This window comes from Anoplopoma fimbria, chromosome 9 (genome assembly GCF_027596085.1).
Source record: "Anoplopoma fimbria isolate UVic2021 breed Golden Eagle Sablefish chromosome 9, Afim_UVic_2022, whole genome shotgun sequence".
Classification (NCBI taxonomy): domain Eukaryota; kingdom Metazoa; phylum Chordata; class Actinopteri; order Perciformes; family Anoplopomatidae; genus Anoplopoma; species Anoplopoma fimbria.
Window position 1 is genome coordinate 3,642,148 of NC_072457.1, and position 20,038 is coordinate 3,662,185.

At 40.1% G+C, this 20,038-nt stretch overlaps 1 protein-coding gene across 1 annotated transcript; it reads right to left on the reverse strand.

Annotated features, from left to right (window-relative positions):
* Positions 1-3,791: 3,791 nt before the first annotated feature.
* socs7 (suppressor of cytokine signaling 7) lies at positions 3,792-19,751 on the reverse strand. Its single transcript, XM_054605058.1, has 9 exons — positions 18,331-19,751; positions 17,408-17,481; positions 13,681-13,785; positions 11,261-11,395; positions 10,445-10,590; positions 9,422-9,590; positions 5,800-5,928; positions 4,372-4,507; positions 3,792-3,912 (listed from the first exon to the last, which is right to left on the reverse strand). Exons 1-9 carry the CDS (start codon positions 19,749-19,751, stop codon positions 3,792-3,794), a joined length of 2,436 nt encoding a protein of 811 aa, XP_054461033.1.
* Positions 19,752-20,038: the final 287 nt, after the last annotated feature.

Sequence of the window (20,038 nt, forward strand, 5' to 3'; positions counted from 1 at the left end):
AGAGCACCAGCTGGAGAATATTCAGCCTTAAACATTTCAAAGTGAACGGCTGCAGTTAAAGAAATTAGACAGTTTCTATGCCTCCATCATGCAGAAATGGCTAAGCATCTAATACAATGTTAACTCAGATAGTGTTGCATTCACTTACATAGACAGGTTCGTTAACATTAAAGAGGTATTTCAGCTGAATTGATTAGCCAATTAAAAAAATCAACTACCTTTTGGATTATCAATTAATCGATTATGTCGTTTTCTTTAATTTACACATTAAAGACGCTGTTTTTACATCAGACTTCAGTATCTCTTAAACTAAATATATAAAAAATTGTCTATTTTAAGGCCAATAAATAAAGCAAGGATTATTATTATTGATAGTGAGTCCTTGTATCTCCACATTTTACAGATCTTTCTACAAAAAAAACAATTAATAACCTGATTTAAGTATCTGAGGATTGAGTTGCGTCAAAGTTTCGAACGTTAAACGTAAATGTTCATTCTTGACTTCAGAAAAAGCAACAAGACAAAAAAAAAAATCTCATCACAAAGTCCAACTTTCTTGTTGTTCCTGAAGCTTTCAACCGCATAATGCTGCATGTGTTCAGTTGCCATGGAGATAGTTATCACAGTGACCTAAGTATAGACTTGTTCATCCATTCATCAGTCACATGATGGCAAAACGATCTCCATGACAACGGAGCATCTCCGTATACACCGAGCAAGGCCATGACATGTGGTTGAGAGCTTCGGGAAGTAAGTTTGACCTTAAATGTATATTCAGAAGATACATAGACGATGTTTGGAAATAAAATATGAAAGACAAAATAAATGTTAAATAAATCCAGAAAACTTAAAGGTATTTTCTCGCGCTCAATAATTCTAAAATCCTGCCTTTTATTGTATTTCTTTTTTCTTATTATAATATCATTATGAAAGCTTGAAACATGTTCAGACTGCAATATCAATATTATTGAAATATTCAAATGAAAAAATAAATACGATGCCACACACACCTGTTTTTATTTTTCTTCTTCTTTTTTTTTTTTTTTTTTTTTACTGAAAACACTGAGCCAGTAGTCAGCTTCAGAAGAATACACCTGGGCATGTCAACAAATAAAACTGACAGGTAGAGATGAGTCACGGCAGATATACACACTCTGAGGCAGGGCATTGTGGGTAAATGAGGCTGATAAACTCCCAGCACAGAAACACCAAATTCAGAAAAAAAATGGTGCATTAGTTTTGAATTTTATTTGCAAAACCCTCTTCTGTTTAAATAAAAAAAATGTAGAAGCTTTTATTTTTTTGTTCTAAGACTTAGTTCTAAGTGCATTAATCATAAGGACGTCGATGATGAAAGAACCTAAAATAAAATCATTTTTATCATCTTAATATTATAAAGAAGTGACATCTTTTATTTTTTGCATTGTTTTGCTTTCAATTCCACAGAGCTATTTGGAATAAAACATTGTTAAAATCAGCTATTTGTTTTGTAAATTGCATTTATTTTTTCTTTGGTGTATTTTTGGTGTATGTAAACGCCAACTATATGTGTGGAAATCCTGTCATGTAAGAGCAACAGTTTAAAAAAAAGAATCTACCAACAGGAGCCTCAATTGACCAGAATGCATTGCAGCTCCAGGACATGTGGTGCTATGGCAGCTCAGTGTTCATAAGATTTAAAACAACAGCACCCATCTAAAGGTTGTCAAGGGGCATTCTGGGATACATCTCTCCCTACTTAATACCCCCTCTAGCTAAATAGAAATCTTACTGTTGAACTAAATTCCTTGAGGGAAATTAAGTGTTGATCTGGTCTTAAAATCAAGCCTAAAACACAAACAAAACACCCAAAGGTGGAGAATGTTTAAGTATAAACTTTAAGATGAGAGGTTGTTAAGATTTTATCAAATCCGTCTGCGTCAAACAAGCAAAAATAGAGAAATAGAATTGAGTCTTGAGTCGATTTTTATGTCCGATATGTCTCAACATACATTTGAAATACATTAGTATTGTAGCTAACGTTAAAATTGAGTTATTTCCCGGCAGAAAAAAACAAATGAGGACACCCAAAAAAGATCACATGTCCTCCAACTGTCCTAAACGCCTCGACTGTCCCGATGCTCTGCTGCCCTGCCTCGGTGTGTACATCTCTCCTGAGGGCAACTTTTAATCCATAAACCCTCTTTTTGACAGCATGGAAAAGGAAAAACAAGGAAACGGCAGCAAACAACAGTTGTACAAATCGACCAGTGCATTGTGTGTTTTAAAAGTCCAGTTCAGTAGCTTCGGGGAAATTTTGCAAATCAAGTTCATAACTCTCCTTTTTGATTCAAACCGACATGTTTTGTCAGGTGAGAAACGTCTCTGCAGTCCCTCTGAAGACGAGGCTGAGTCCTCTGCACCTGAACGTCTCATTGACTGTTTTCCCCACCGTCCAGTTTGCAAACACTCGTCCCCTCTTTTTGTTAGTCCAAGTCAAGAGAGAGGCGGGTCCATCCGAGTCCAGCTGGACACACAGAAGCATCCGGGGACTCTGATTGGCTGATGCTGGAAGACTGGCAGACCAGTACAGATCAGTCCTCCATACAGAAACCTGGGCAGAGATATACAGGGTTTTGAAGCAAAGTTAAAGATGCTTTTAAATGTCATAAGATATGTTAGGAAAACAAAACTTCATATGAATTTATTGTTATTGTCACATGATTACATACATTTCTCTTTCACCTGCTCAACATGCTTTGCTCTGCATATCTTTAACCTAAAGGTGTAGCGTGTAGAATTTGGTGAGGTTGCAACCATAGTGTATACGTCTCTGGCAGAGACCTGTCAATCACTGTGTAGCCCCGCCCCTAAATCATACCCTCCTTTATGGTCTGTTTGTCTGTTTGACTCTAAATGGAGCATCATTTACTAAATGAACATCATGCTGTATTGAAGAAGACTTGAAACTAGAGATTGAGACCATAAACTCATGTTTACAATGTTTACTGAGGGAATAAATCAAGAGAGAAGTAGAGTCATTTTCTCATAGACTTCTATACAACCAGAGGAGTCGCCCCCTGCTGGTCAGTAGAGAGAATGCAAGTTTTAAGACACTTCTGCATTGGCTTCAATCTGCAGAACCGGATGTTGGCGCCTGTTTTTTTACTGATATTTAACGGTGAAATTGAAGAGCATATGGGCATTTGAAGAATAAAGCAGAGCCAGTGTTAAAGCAAGAGAGAGAAAGTGGCTGTAAGTTTTAATGAGCTAACGAGTTGGCAGCGGCACAGAAGAGAGTTAGTTTACTGGTAAGGGTTTAATGTGAATGTGCAGTAAAAGGTGCAGTTTGTGCAGAAATAAAAGCTGCAGCTCCTCCAGACCCACCGAGGTTGGTTACTGTCAAAAACACGCCATATGCTGCTTCATATAGGCTCCTGTACAGTATCATATTTTATAAATTCATCATATTTACATATATTTATTTGTAATGTCTTGATCTGAAAAGTAACTCCAAATGTCAGATAAATGTAGTGAAGTTAAAAGTACAATATTTCCCTCTGAGATGTAGTGGAGTAGAAGTAAAGACGCATAAAATTAAAATACTTAATTAAAGCAAAAGTACCTCAAAATTGAATTTAAGAACAGTACTTGAGTTACTTTCCCGCAGTCTTGTACAGTCCACTACAGTTACAAACTTTTTAAACAGTATATATACTGAATATTTATATATATATATATATATATATATATATATATATATATATATATATATCAACCAACACTCACTTGAGCTGAGAAGATCTCTGCTGCTACGTCTGCGACTCGGCCTGTTGCGCTGCTCCCACCACCCTCCGGATGCTCTTGATTGACAGGTACGTCTCCTCCTCGGGGTCGTAGTAATAAAACTTACTCAGGTAGGATATTAACGGTCTGGAGAGAGGAGACGACAAAACACAGGAAACAAAGTCAGCAATCCGCCAAGTGTCCCTCTGTTTGTCATATTAGTATTCTAGAATATGTTAGACTGTTAGCATTAGGGCTAATCATCATCATTAAAACCACAGAGAACCGGACAAAATGTCACCAAAGAAGTTTAGACAACTTAATTCTCCATAAAGTAAATGTTATTATTATGATTCATTCTAAGCATAGCAACAAACCTTCTATGACACAATAAAAAAAGTTAGAAATTAGAGCGTAGAATCTACTTAATAAGGGTAATTGTTAGCAAAGAGTCTTATGTTTAATCTCACATAACAAAACCAAAGTCCTTTCCATATCAAAGAGATGGAGACAGACTTTGAATGACACCTTGGAAGTCCTGAGACAGTCTTAAAATTGTTCACAACAGGTGTATATTGTAAGCAGGCGGTACATTTGAATGAGTACCTGGGCAGTGGAAGCTCCTGGATGTGGTCGATGCGGACCATTTGTCGGATGCAGAAGCGACAGAGATGTTGTAGTGACTTCACGTTGCTGAAGCGAGATACAGGATACAGCAGCTGAACCGGGGTGGGAGGAAGCCCTGCAACACACACACACACACACACACACACACACACACACACACACACACACACACGCGTTTGTGTTAATGACTAACATTCAAGGATTCAAGGATCATTTATTGTCATTATGCAAAACAGGGATGCATAACGAAAAATCCGTTGTAGCCCATTTGTAACAAAACAAGCACATGACAAGTGTTCCAGTGGGGCATTTTTTGAATTTGCATCATAAGGAACGTAAACAGCAGCAACAAAAACAATCCTCTGGGCAGATAATATGGCCGACATCTTCACATTAAAAACTCAACATGATGAAAAACATTGTCCTTCCACTTTTGACTGTGTTTGAGCACCAAGCATCATGATGTAAACACAGAGTTCACCTCTTCTCGTCCCACCAGAGTCCTTCTCTCTGTCCTGTGGTTCAGAATATCAAGTGCAGTAAGATGAAAGATGGATCCAGGTCTCTGTGAAGATGTTGGCTCAACAGTCATTAACCCCCCCGCTGCTTTCTATCCTTTCTTTTCGCCTCGGAAATGTTTGTTTGGGGGAGTTTTTCTACTGATCTAGGGATCCTTGGACAGAGGGTGTCACATGTTGTACCGACTGTAAAGCCCTCTGAGGCAAATTTGTGATTTTGGGCTATACAAAATAAATGAACTTGAATTGAATCCATCTTATTGTTCTGCGACTGAACATCAGCCAGGAGCATGCTGGGTAGCCGGGTTAGCTTAGCTTCCATCTCGGCTCCTCTCCCTCTCCCTCTCCTTTCTGGGGCAGTTTGGTGGCGTTTGGTCCGGCAGTACCGGCTGGTTTGTCGGCCGTTGAGCGGTGATCGTCTCAAAGTCTGATGCACTTAATCCCCATGCTTACTTTTCAGATGTTTATGAATGTATTTTGTCATATGTCATGAGCGATAAACACGAAAAAACAACATTTTTAAGACAAAAATGTCGCGAAATTCATGGAGCTACCAGCCGCTGTAACTTGTAACATCATCTCCAGTCAAAGGATGAAGCTGGTGTTTCTCTATACGTGGCGTCTAAAGTGGAGTTAAAAGAAAAACATTCGCCTGGGGACACATGCAGAAGTCATATTGACGTTGAGGATAAACTGAACACACACATAGATGCATTCTCACAATCATAAATGATGCACAGGCTGAATTCAGACAGCCAGTCAGTCAGAGATACATTCCCACCCTCTCCTCTCGGTCTCTCGAGGCTTTTCTCACTAAGTGGACGCTCACATCCATTTTTGATTGGCTAAAAGCTGCGTGCAGACACATGACCCATATTTTTTTTTGTACCTGGGACTCTGGAGCGCAGGAAGTAGAGGAATTTGCCGTTCTTGGAGTGCATGATGGCTCGCTCGATGAACTCCACCACCGAGTGGCAGCGGTCCTCAAACTTCGGGTGGCACCACAAGCTGAACGTCCCTGGAGACGAAGAGGATTGATTTTCTTATTTATGTATCACATGTAACATTTAAACATATATAAATCATACCCATATTAAATATGAAACACTGTTAAATCACAGTAAAAACACAGGTTAGCCGCCTCTATCAGACTCTACGTTTTAGTTGTGACTCTCTTCTTGCAAAGAAATGTTATTTTTCTTTCACAGAAAATGTTTTAATGTCACATCCACAAGTTGCACACGTGACCTGATGAAGGGCTTGATTCTGATTGGTTGAGCTGGAAAAGAAAATGTCTAACAGAATGGTGTGCAAGAAATGAAATGGATCAGCTTTGCAACAGTAGAGCTGCACAAAAAGGGACTCTATTGGTTGGTCTTGTGCAGCTTTAAAAAGGAACATCAAATCCTGATTTTATATCATTCTTTTTAAAGGATTGTATTGGGAATTAAGACAACTTTCTCAACCAATAAAGGAACATTTAATCCTAAAGTGTTTATGAAAACTTAAACAATTATAAAATATGCAGATCCAGCAGATGTTTTTCTCTGTACAGCATCTAAATACAGCGCCCTATGCACGGCCTCATTGACCCTAATCCAGCAAGTATAATGTCAAACTATACGTCACTGAATGAGTGATAACTTGACATGATTGCATCAAGGGAAAATAACGAGGTTCCCCCGAAGTCAGCTGAATTTATCATGTAGGCACCTTGAATATATGTCCCAAATTCCACAACAATCCATCTAATAGCTCTCAAGATATACCTCATGGTGGCGCTTTTATAAAAGTCAGAAGATCACCAAAGTCAGAGGGATTCAGCCTGAGGGGAACTTGAATATCAGATATTTTTTATTTGATAGCAATCAATCCAATAGTTGTTAAGATATTAGATTTTTCCCCAATGCTAATGTGGAAACAGAACAATCAAATCTGCCTAAAATGAATGTTTAGTATAGAATGTTCCTCTATTAATGTTTTAAAAGATGCTTAAAATACTATTTAATTGCTTTCTTTGTGTATTTTTGTTAATATATTCCTTGTTTCAGGTAACTATATTATATCTATAGTTTTTGCACTCATAGGGCACATGTAGCACTCATAAACATCTCCACCCAATCACATTTTCTTCATTTTTGTTGTTGTTGATAATGTATTGTTATTGTTGTTATTATATATCATTGTATCATTGTAATATTATTTAGGTAAAGGCTCAAATATGACCAGTGGGCTTTCTGCCTCTTCCTGCACTGTGATATCCTTTATCTCTGTTATGTTTGTGTATTTCTTAAACTATGTAAAATAAAATAAACTAAGAATTTCAACCAATCTGCGGTTCCACGCGTGCAGAGTGAATGACAGACGCTTCCTGTTTGCTGCTCGGTGGCTCTTTATCTGCCCCCGATTCATATCAGGGCCGCGATGCGTTCATGCACACATGATCGTGTTGATGTGAATGTGTTGTGTCAGTCGGAGGCTGGATGTCTGAATAATGAATGTTTTTCCAGGCATGACTCTATAGCTTTATTATGGTGACTCATTAATACAGAGCCTTGTTTATGAATGCATGTGTGTGTGTGTGTGTGTGTGTGTGTGTGTCTACAGATGTATCTTTCATGAGTCATCTTGTTAGTTTGTCACACATGTGGCGTGTGTGCAGATATGCATGTGGTGTTATGTGAGTTATTCATGCTTCAGTGTCGTCGTGTGACCTTATTGGATCTTTATAACGTTGTGTTTGAGTTTATTTAGATTTATTTGTTCCCTGTTGTTTTTTTATGTGCTGTTTTGATGTCCTATTGTTATGTTCATGTTATTGTTGCTGTGTGAAAAGCTACAATAATGTGTTTTATGGATACAGACACTGACACACACTTTTAGTTTGTAGGTAATTAGTGATAATTGAGAGGATTTCTTTTTTTTTTGGTCTTAAAATTGTTTTGGGGAAAATGTTGCATGGAATAAAATACTGTATTTTTCATGTAAGAATGAAGATAAACACATTTTTTAAAATGTATCTTTTATTCATGCAAGGGCACCTGTAATTAATTTATAAAAGACAGTTTGTTTGTTTGCTTTTTACTAAAAAGAAGGATGTTTACTACAAAAAGACCCAATGCATTGTCCCATGCAATAAAAATATTTATTTATGAACAAAATGTAGCTTAAAGTGATTGCTATTTCAGTGCCATTTTAAGAGTTTTGAGCATATTAAATTAATTATAGGGATAATATCGTTAATTTGAATTATTTTAATTATAATCGTGACATGACATTTTCAGATTGTCCTATGCCTATTTTGTTGTTTAATAAACTAAAGATTATTAGGCAAAATTCCTAGTTTTAACTGATTGCAGTGCAGATGAAGTGAACAGGAAATGTCTTTTAACAGTTTTTATTTACGTATCCATTCGTGTGTTTGTTGGTTTGTGGTCAGGTTGCATGTGAAAGTAAATGTCCTCTGAGAATCATCATGGTGGTGTGACATCATGACGAGTTCAATGACCAGCGTATGGATGCACATGCTTCTATATGTGAGTGTGTGTGAGTTGCTGTGAGCATGCATTATGCTTGCATGTGTGTTTGTGTGTACTTGTACAGCTATCTTTGTGGGGACCAGGTTAAGTTTTAGAGCTTCAGAGTGAGGACATGTTTTGGAAGTGAGGACATTTTAGCCGGTCTTCACTATAGGACAGACCTTCAAAGGCTTGTTTGAGGGTTCGGACTTGATTTTAAAGGTTTAAATTAAAGTTAGGGTCGGGTATTTAATTGTGATGGTTAGAGGAAGGACATTTACGCTTATGAGGACATTTCATCTAGTCTTTGATTTTAGGTTATACATTTAAAGGAATATTTTTTTGTTGTAGAATTACCTATATATACATACATTACTGTATACTTTTTGTAAATATATTTAAGTTTTCTTATTTCTTCCTTCAGTGCTACTTGTATATATTTTATTCTTATTTATTGCCTATTTTATTGTTTATATTCTGTTCTTATTTAAATATTTTGAACATCTGTGTATGATGTGTGTGTAGCATTGTGTGGGGCTAAAGCTACATTGTATAATGACATAATAAAAGCGGGAATCCTTGAATAATGAGGTTTAGGGTCAAGATTATTTTGAGGTTAAAGGTCAGGCAGGTAGCTGTGATGGTTCAGGTTAAACTATAACAGTTAAACTAATGTGAATTCCATCATATGCACAACTGCAAGTGTCTGCAGCCCAGATGTATAAATGTACCGACTGTATGAACACGTGTGAACACATTCATCTGTGAGGATATCCGCAACATCGCATGCATCTGCTTTCCACCCTGCTGTCAAGTTTGAGGCTGGATTTAGATAAGATAAGATAATCATTAGTCCCGCAGCGGGGAAATTTGCAGGCTGGATTTAGTGTACAAACGTGTGTGTGTGTGTGTGTGTGTGTGTGTGTGTGTGTGTGTGTGTGTGTGTGTGTGTGTGTGTGTGTGTGTGTGTGTGTGTGTGTGTGTGTGTGTCACCTCGGTAGTGTTCCATGCGTGTGTGGTGTGTGACTCCCTGCGACCTGAAGCTGAGGCTCAGGATGTATCGGGGGTCTGAACTGTCTCGGACCAGGAAGGATCCGTCCGGTTTCCCCTTCAGCTTCATCTCTGCGTCCTCCCAGTTCATCGGACCCCAGTACCAGCCACACTGGGGAGAGAAACCAAACAAAAAACGTATACAATAAACCCTGTGAGAAACAAGACTCAAAACCATCAAACTACAACTCATAGCCTACTGATGTTCCTTGAAACCTTTACGTCCTAAAATTTGCGGGTAAGCCTGTGTTTTATTAATCTTGTAAGTGTCGTTGTTGCACGGGTGGAAATCTTGTCTGAAAAAATGATAAAGTAACAAATATAATCAAAGGCACACTGTTGGGTTTGTGTAGAATTAAAAGGCCTTTTATTCTACATTTAAAATGACCAATGACTGTGGTTCTTTTCAAAAGTTAGGAAGTGATACATCATCAAATAGAGAGGAGAAAAAAAGAGAGGAGCATGTATGTTAACTTAAAGGAGTAAATGTCAATAAATCATTAGAGAAGAAAAGAGAGTCATTTTAATAAAACTATCCGAATTGCAAAATGAAATCTTGTAGAACAGAAAGAACTAGACGATTGATTGAGTCAGTGGACCTAAAATGTATCTGCAACTATTTTGATATTTGATTTTCAAGCAAAAAACATACAAAACATTCTCGAGCGACAGCTACTCAGTTTGATAGTAAACTTAATACATTTGTGTTTTGGATAAAACAAACAGAAAACGATTGAGATTGAGAAAAAATGAAAATAGATATTTTTAGGTTTTAAGGTCAAATATTAATACATTAAATGAGAAATTTTTCGGTAGGTTGATATAAAAATAATAATTAGTTTGGCAGATGCACAATACAACATGCTCTACAGCTAAATAAAAGACATAGATGATAATATATAAATGTAGGAAATCACATCATCAATAAAAGAATAACTATGAATTTTTTTGTAGTTTGGTTTTTACCTTCTCCAGCTCTCTCAGACTGGCAGTGAAGTTGCTGGCTTCAGACCGCCGCAGGGCGCACAACATGGGGGGTGGGGCATGTCTGGAAGGAGGAGGAGCATCAGCCGGCGACGGGGTCGAATGAGGGAGGGCCCGAAGGAAGGCGTCTAAATCACAGGAGGAAAGTCAGAGAACATTTAAAATCAATTTTAAACATTTTTAGTGTCAGAAATAAATACTATAACAATGCCACAGCTGCATACATTATTGCTGTCTCTTTTATTTAACATATTTGGACATATTTGTGGAAACGTAGAGCTCATTATGAATGACTTATCATGCTGTTAAGTGTGTATTTAACATTAACAACCTCAGCTTGTTTACTTAAAGTGATATTAGGAGGACTTTTAATGCCGACCCACTCACATACAGTATTGGACTAATCATTAATAAATCAACACTAACATCGTCAGTCGGTACAAACACTTATGTATGATGTGCAATCATGGCACACAAAATAATGTAAAGTTCTTCTTATTTGTAATTACAGTTTTCCACAAATCAAAGCAAATACTTATGATATTTATTGATTTCTTTACAAAATGAATTGCTATATCAGTTAGATTTTGACAACAGCATAGATGAACATAAATACAGTTAGTGCATTAAAATGAGAGCGTATAAGAGATGACTGGTCAGTTTTCCAATCAGCTCATATCTTCGTGATAAACATCTGAGAAGTAAGTTATCCATCTCATACACCAGAGACTGTGTTTGCTTCGTTTGCTCACTTCCTGCTCAGCGCCAGAAAGCGAAGATTCAACGAAAACATCTTACCATTGAGGCTGAGACTGTGCTGCATGGTAGCGTGGGAGGGAGGAGGAGGAGGAGGGAGAGGCAGGGGGAGGGACTGCAGGGAGGCGCCCATAACACTCACTAGGAAAGGACCAGGCTGAGGCCCGGCTATGTCATCTGGAGGAGAGGACAGGAAGGGAAGGAAGGAAGGAGACAAGAGCCGGAGAGGTGAGGGATGGAAGGAAGGAGGTAGGACAGGAAGGAGGAAAAGGAAGGAATGAAGGACACAAGAGCAGGAGAGGTGAGGGATCGAAGGAAGGAAACAGGAAGTGAAGGACAGGAAACAAGGAAGGACAGGAGGAAGGAAGGAATGAAGGACACAAGAGCAGGAGAGGTGAGGGATGGAAGGAAGGAGGTAAGACAGGAAGGGGAGGAGGAAGCAAGAAGGTAAACAAGTGAAGGACAGTAAAAGGATGGAAGGAAGGAGATAGGACAGGTAGGAAAAGAGATAGCAAGGACGAAAGGAAGGCGGGAAGGAAGGATGAAACAAGAGCAGAAGAGAAAAGGAGAAAGCCAGGAGGGAAGGAAGGTGGGTAGAAAGTAAGTGTGGGAACAAGAGTAGGAGAGGAGAGAGATGGAAGGAAAGAGGTAGGACAGGAAGGAAAGGAGAAAGCAAGGCGGTATGGAAGGAAACAGGTGAAGGATACAAGGGCAGGAGACGATGGAAGGAAGGGGTAGGACAGCAGGAAAAGGAGAAAGAAAGGAGGGAAGGAAGGAAGGAAACAAGGTCAGGAGTTAAGAGGGATGGAAGGAAGGAAGTAGGACAAAAAATTCAAGAGTGGAAGAACAAAGAAGGTGAGAGGAAGAGATCAAAAGCAAGGAAACATCAACAAAAGGAAGGAAGGAAGGATATAGTTTTCCATCACCATCAGACAGGAAGCCTCAGTCCACCAAATTAAAAGAATTCCCTTTCTATTTTATTATTGAACAATAAATAATCCTCTATTTTGTTGGTTTACTCAGTTTCTCCATTTTTAATGTCCACAAATATCCTGAAAAGAACAAAACTAACTAAACTATCTCCTCTCTGTTTCCTCTCTGTTTCCTCTCTGTTTCCTTCTTCTATGCTAGAACGCTCTACTGTTGTCCAACAACTATTAAAAACACATCTCTGTTGCCCTGGGTGACGTGTTCCTTCATCACCATGAACACACACACTGTAGTTTATTTTGAAACAATCCCACACACACCGTCCTGCTGCCACAAATAAGATAAGATAAGATAAGATCATCCTTTATTAGTCCCGCAGCGGGGAAATTTGCAGGCTTACAGCAGCATAGGGTAAAGTGCACACAAGAGACATAGTAAAAGAAAGATGAGATAAAAATAAAAATGAAATAAAAAAACAAGTATTATAAATAAGCAATAAAAAAACAGTAGAAAATCAACAATAACTGAAATATTATATTTACAGACAGAAAAAACTATTATATATATATTAAACTATTATAAATACTCACTAGAGCAACAATGTGGATTCATCCGCCGCTGAAAATAGTCCCTGAACAAATGCATCATTTCCTCCTGTACGTTTGATAAAAGCTACGGTAACCAGCTGTTTTAGGAAAGGACTGAGTCTTTTTTTATCAGGGAAGGGTTGTCAGAAAGTATTGACACCAACACATCATCAGTTTTGGTATATATAGAATACCTCCAACCTTTTCCTTTAAAACAAACCAAGAGGATGCTGCATATGTGGGTCAGAAAATAACACAAGGCTCGGAGCAAAAATATGCATTTGAAAGGTCAGAGGAAATATAAATGTGGAGAACAAAAATGCCCTTATATCCAGGAATATCATTAAAATTTTCACTGTGTTTACAATTTATTTATTTTCCCATATGCAGGCATTAGTCTTCTATCGTTTAGCGGTAATATCTGATTTGGAGGGTTTGGTTCTTGTCCTTTTTTTGTCCCTGCATAAAAAAAAACACAAAAAATGGACAAATATGGTCCTAAAACATAAAACAAGAATGTAAAAGTTTAATCTTGTAAATCTTGTCTATTGGTGGAACTATTTTCTCCAAAAAGGTATGATAAATTGTTGTTTTTACCCTACAGATTGTTTTCCTGTGAAGAGAGGAACTATATATCCTTCCTCATCGATTGAGTCATTGCTCTCAGATTTTAAATTAAATCAGCCGACCTTTCAAAGCTGACCAAATCAGATTACAGCAGATTAGAAAAACCTGTCTGCGTCTGTTTTCCAGAACTGACGATGGAAAACAAAATTGATAAATTAGAATATGACTAAGAGAGAGAGAGAAACAGCTGGAGCTTCCATTTGCTCTAAACGTAGAGAGGATGAAGTAAAGTTTGGATTAAACTGCCACCATTTAAATAAATATGTGTGTCTGTAGAAGAAGCAGAAGAAGAGACGGACAGGAAGGAGAGAAAAGTACCTAACAAACTGAGACTTCGGCGTGGAGGAGGGGGAGGCGTGGGAGGGTGTGGTGTGTTCGCCCCTCGCCGCGAAATATCCACATCCACCAGAGAAACTGTCTCACCTGAAGCCGGAGACGAAGAAGAAGTAGAGGAAAAGAAAAAAAGGGAAAGGGAAGGAGAAGGAAAAGTGAATTAAAGACAGCAGAGATTTTGTGTTTTTCTGTGATTGTGCGTTTTTTGTTTCCGTCTGTGCCGCAGAGTGCCATTAAAGCTGCACCACGGCAGGATGTTTATGGAAAATTACACCCGGCTAATCAGCCTAAATCACCGCAATGAAGAAGAACGGCCCATCCCGGCTAATTGAGACGCTGCAGATTCTCACTGTTTAGTTTACCGACGGTGAGATTCTGCAGCCGGGGATGTTTCACTGGCAGGGAAAGAAACAAAATTTGAGCGTTAGAGCCAAATTCCCTGCCGCCTCCTGAACAGCAGGGAGAGCTGGACTCCCCTTACTTAAGATCTCTTCTTCGATCATCTTTTTTTTTTTTTTTTTTTTTTTTTTTTTTTTAAAGGGGTGGGGGGTTGTGAAACATCACAGACCGTCTGGCAAACACGAGCACGCTTCTGTGCAGGAACCCGAGATTCTTTTAAAACATCTCACCCGACTCGTTCCAATGCGAATCATTGCAGCTTTAATGTTTCTGTTTTAATTGGTGGTTCATTAAACTACAAAAATCATCATATTCAAGAAGTGGGAAAAAAATTGGGGGAGTGAAACTGAGATCCAGCAGCAATGTGGGACACCGGAGTGAACTTCTGAGCCCTGCGGATGGTTTGGGACGATTCTCATAAAGTCAGCTAAATCATTTTTTGCCAGCTGAGCTACAGACCTCCTCACCCTTCTTACCCAGAGGCCTTTGCTGTCTTATCTTATCTGGTGCACCAGTTACACAGTCTGACTGGTAACAACAGCTTAAGGTCTCAGCTTTGAAAAATACCAGAAATGCTTTTTTTTTCTTTACTTTGTATTATTAGAACTTTAAATGAATCGAGAATCGATACCACTGTCATGTCTGTCTGTTAAATCTGAAAGCTGGTTAGCTTAGCTTAGCACAAAGATTAGAAACAGATAGAAAAAGCTAGCCTGGCTCTGTACAAGTAATAAAACCTACTACTTATTGTTTTTCTTTTTTCTTTGTACGTAATAAACAAACAGGGCTGTTTGTTTTATGACAAGCCATCAAATCTCATGAGCTCCTCATATGTTTAATATTTCAAATGTCAAGCTGCAACTCAACTACAGCTGTCAGTTAAATGTAGTAGAATAAAAAGTACAATATTTACCTCTGAAATGTGCTGGAGTAGAAGTATAGAGTAACGCAAAACAGAAGTTGTCGAGTAAAGTACATTTAAGATATTGAGCAAATGTTATTTGCTTCTTTACACTACTTTACTACACGCTACAGTGGTGTAAAGATTCAATACAGCAGACACATTTATTAAAGTATATTTAAACTTTTGAATATTGAGTGATAGAGATTTGTTTGATCCGTCTGCAGTTTCTTAAGAGAAGATGGAACTTTATTTTGTGTTGTTGTGCAGCTGCTGCAGTACAAAGTGGGAAAGAGTCGATATGAAATATCTATAAAGGTGCAAGTATAAACATATTATATAGAAAACATTGCTTATACATCTGAAGTTACTTTAATTCTAAAGAGAACTACAGGGATGAAGTATTTTTGTAGTCCAACAGGAAATTAGCATCACACTGGTTCCCGCGGGAAAAAACAATGGTATTTTTCCATTTTGAATTATTGTAGATTTTAATCTCTTTGAAATGTAAAAACAACACCAGAAGTAAAAAGCTAACATTACGCTATAAAGGAACTACATCACGGTCACATGACTTTATGTCACCACCACTAAGCTAAAAGAGGGCTAGTGTTAGTCGTCTTATTTAGACACTTTCTTTAATGAGACGTAAAAGCTTCAAAATTTAAGAGAGGGTTATTTACTGACATATTTTATGTCGTAGAACAAAACGTTAAAATCTCTTCAGCTTGTTTTAACCACAGACCTTATTTAAGGCATCTAAACAAAAACCCCACAAAAAACCCTTTGACACGAGTGAACCGGAAGTGCAAATATGCTGACTCACCGCGCCAATGTTACCATAGCAACATAATCATGCACAAACTGCTACTTTAAAAGTAGATCGATCACCTAATCGTTTAAGGACTTTTTAAAATGTGAAGATGTACAGGAGAGCGGGGTCGGTTGGGACAACACCCCAAAAAATTTGGCCTCCGTGGTGATCAGAAATGTATTTGAGAAAAGGAAATATTGGTAAAAAATTGTTACATTTTGACATTTTGACAACTGAGTTATGGAATTTCGCAAAAAAATGGTTTCTGACTTTCTTTAGTAAGCATTCACTCAGTGACCTACACTGGATCCTATTCAATTAGGAAAATATCTTTGTCTTGTTTTTATTTGCTTTTTGTAATAAGATTTGTAGCAAAGACTAAACACAATACTGTCCCAACCGTCTCATGGACGTTTGTGAAATGGCACCAAAATGCAATCTATTGGTTCGTGACCAGGGACACGAATTGTCTGTTTTCTTCTTGTTGCTCAGCACGAAAATAAGTCAATAAGGAGCGTTATTCATGGCGGAGACACAAACTAAATGCATCCAAGGGACTAAGCAACCGTCGGAGCAAGTGAATAAAAACACAACTAAGGGCGGTTGGGAGTCCAACAAGCAAGACTGTCAACAAGCAGACCTGTGTTTGACACCACGTTTTGGATTTATGGTTGTGGATTTGTTGCCTAAACCAAAACCCAACCATGATGTTTTTCCTTAACTTAACAAAGTGGTTTTGTTGCCTAAACCTAAGTCGTCCCGAAAAGAGAGTCGTGCCAAGGCACACGAAAAAAAACCCAATAGATTTTATTTTGTGACTATTTTACCAATTGAACCGACTTAGAGAAGACGCGATTTGGACTTGTTATAGCTAACAAACACGGATTGATATGGGAGAAAATAAGCTTTCCAACATTATGCTTTTTTGTTTGTATGTTGCATAACTAAAAATGTTATGGTAGAAGAAAAATGTTTTTCTTCTACCCAAATTTTTACTTTGACACGCCGTAGATTTCAAAACTACGAATAAAATGTGAGGAATAGTGAGATGGAGTATCCTGGTGAATCATATAGTTTTTTTCTGGGACAGGAGACTGAATGTTTTTGCGGTTTTGGACTTTTCATTGGTGGAATTTCACGACGTCACCTTGTGCTTTTACAATGTTCTGACATTTTATAGATAAAACTATTAACTATTTTATTGTTGGTTATTGGTCATTTTTATAGCATATATTTTTATCTTTTTTTATGTATAGACGCCTATTTTTTCAAATACATGTGTACATAATATTCCTGTCTATTCTTCACATGAATTCTTCCAGCTTTGTTCTGCTTGCTCTTTGCCGTTATGTCTATTTCTGTGTAAGTTCATAGAAAGCAATGCAAACAACAAGTAAAATCCCTTGTATGTGTTCACATATATGGCCAATAAAGGTTATTATGAAAATGAAAAATAATCTTTAGTTGCAGAGAGTTTGGAGTGGAGTGTCTTGTGTCAAAAGGCTTTTCTTTTCTTTCTTTCTTTTTTTTTTTAACCAAAGAAAGAAAGTGTTTCTGGGGGAACCAGAGTTCCAACCGAAGCAGCGAGCAGCTCTTACCAGTGAAAGCAGAGAGGGAGGCAACGAGGGAGGCGGGGGAGAAGGCACTGTGGGCCCTGGTCAGTCTGGGCTGGCTGTGGCTGCAGGACACACATCAAGACATGCAGAAGAAGAAGAAGAAGAAGAAGAAGAAGAAGAAGAAGAAGAAGAAGAAGAAGAAGAAGAGAGGAGAGTTAAGAGTGCAGAGAAGAAGAAGAGGTGTTAGTCGCTGCAGAGGTGCAGAACATTTACTTTATTTCAGTATGAGAGCAGTTCTGGGTCCTGCAGCTTATTTCTTTTTTTTTTTTTAACTTTTTCTGTTTGATGCTCTCAGCTCTGGCAGTCAAGACTTCTGAAGCTATGTTTTTTTAATCACAGCCTCCCTTTCAGTGTGATGCTGTGAATAATGACTAAGCAGTGGGAGGGATGTAGAGGGTGACAAGCCACAAAGGTTTGGAAAATCTCTGCCTAATAACATGCAGCACTGAGAAAGTTGGGGGGTTTTTTTGGGAGGGGAGGGGAGGGGGAATGTCTGAGGGGAAGGCCCGAATATAGCTGCCAGTTGAAGGAGTGAATTCAAGACATTAGAAAACAGAGACTGCACTTAAAAAAAACATGTCTGGACTCTGAATGAGTTCTCAAAACAGAGACTGGATTCAAAATGTTGCTTCTTTTCAAATGTTAAACCTGTATCTCCCACCATCTGTAGGCTATATCATGGAACAAACATATATTTTCCACTTTATGGACTTAGATTTTGGGGGATTTCTAATAAAAACAGACTCAAACTCATGAAGGGACCCAATATTGCACATATATCTGGTTACAATGTCTTCACATCTTGGCCTTATGTGCTCCCCTCTTATGATTCCCCATGTGTCATCCATGCAGACACTGTTTGATAAGAATAATGACATAGTAAGACCAGTCTGGAGGCCGCTCACCTGTCTGCGTCCTGCTCGGTACCCGGGGTGCTCGCCATGTCCACCAGACTCCCTGCTGAAGACACCGAGTAGGTCACGGAGGGCCTCTTGTCCAGCAGATGGTTGGAGCCACTGCAGCTTTTAGTCCGGAACAGTTTACTCAGCCGGATCTTTAAGGAGCCCTTTTTGGACTTCCCAGGAACTTTCAGTGTCTTATCCCCACCTGCGGACCACCCTGCTGGGGTCCGAGGAGCACTGGCACACCTCTCCGGCCTCCTTCTGGGGGTCGACACCTGGCTCGGGTTCGGGCTGGTGGCCCAGGGTGAGTTCTGGACCGGTGTGTGTGACTGGGACGTGGTCGAAACCTGTGCGACAACCTGTGAAACCCCAGTGGAGCTGGACAGACCCCCGTGGAGGCTGCACACCTGTGTGCCAAGGTGTGCAGGTGTGCTCCCCTCCACCTCCACCTCCACCTCCACCTCCACCTGCCTCCTCAGCTCCGCCTGGAAGCTGCTGATGGAGAAAGCTCCAGACATCTTCTGCACTATCTCTCGTTTCCTATTCAGTAAAAACTCTCTGCGTCCATGCTCATCATCCGTCTCCCCCTCTGGACACTCATCCATCCCCATTCCGGCCACATCCCCACTCCCGAGTCCCTCCAGGACCAGCAAAGCGTCGCTGGTCTCCGTGGGGTCATCCCCGGGCTCTCCTCCCCCTCCTGCCGGCCTGTGAGCTCCCTGACACGAACACTTCGGGAGCTCTCCAGCCTTCAGCAGCATCTTGGGCACCGCACCGACCCCGAGCTCCCCAAACCGACGCGCCAGCTCGAACACGGCTCCCTCCCGGTCCCTGGAGGTGCATCCCCATTTGGCACCATCTGCACACAAGGGCCACTCGGGCGGGGTGGTGAGGAGTCTGTGCCGGCTGCAGAGCTCCGCAGCAGCATGCATGTCCTCTGTTTCCACCGGAGGATGCACGTCTCCGGGACTGTTGTTATTGGCAGCAACAGACCCCGGGCTCTGATCCAAACCCAGTGCATCCCCAGGCTGGTTCCGACGGTCCAGCTCCCCATTACGCATCATGTTGGAGAACACCAGCAGCTGAGGCCGGAGGCTCTGGGCCTCCATGGGGCTCTGCGGAGGAGCAGGTGTGTTCACCGGGGTTCTGCTCTCCGTGGCCCCGGTGTCCGGTGCGGCCGAGCCCTCTGAGCTCTGCTGGGCTTTGTTCAGGCGGCCGCCGGGATGGTCGAGGCCCGCCGTCATGATCTGATCCAGCCCTGCTTTGACGCCACTGTGAGCCAGAACCTCCTTCCCCATCCCCATCCCCATCCCTCCTCCTCCCGGCTGCAGGTTCCCGTTCTCCGCGTCCAGCCGGTCGTCCTCGGCCGCGGAGACCAGACGCATCAACACGAAATCAGGCGACATATCCTGCTTGTTGTTCATCATTTATTCCTCGGGAATCTTGAAAGGAGAAACGATTTAGGAGCGAGCCTGTCTGCACATAGCAGAACCGCAGATCCTCTCCTGTAATAAAGAAAGGGCCAGAGAAAATGCCAAATAATATACCATATATCATCCCTCCTCCTCCTCCTCCTCCTCCTCCTCCTCTACAGCTCAGCATCCATCTGGGAATGAGCTGGGTTGGCTCCCCCTGGGTCAGACATGCGGTCTGGTTCTGAGTGAGAATGAAAACCAGTAGAGTCTGCTGGTCAGCGACCACAGTCTGCTCT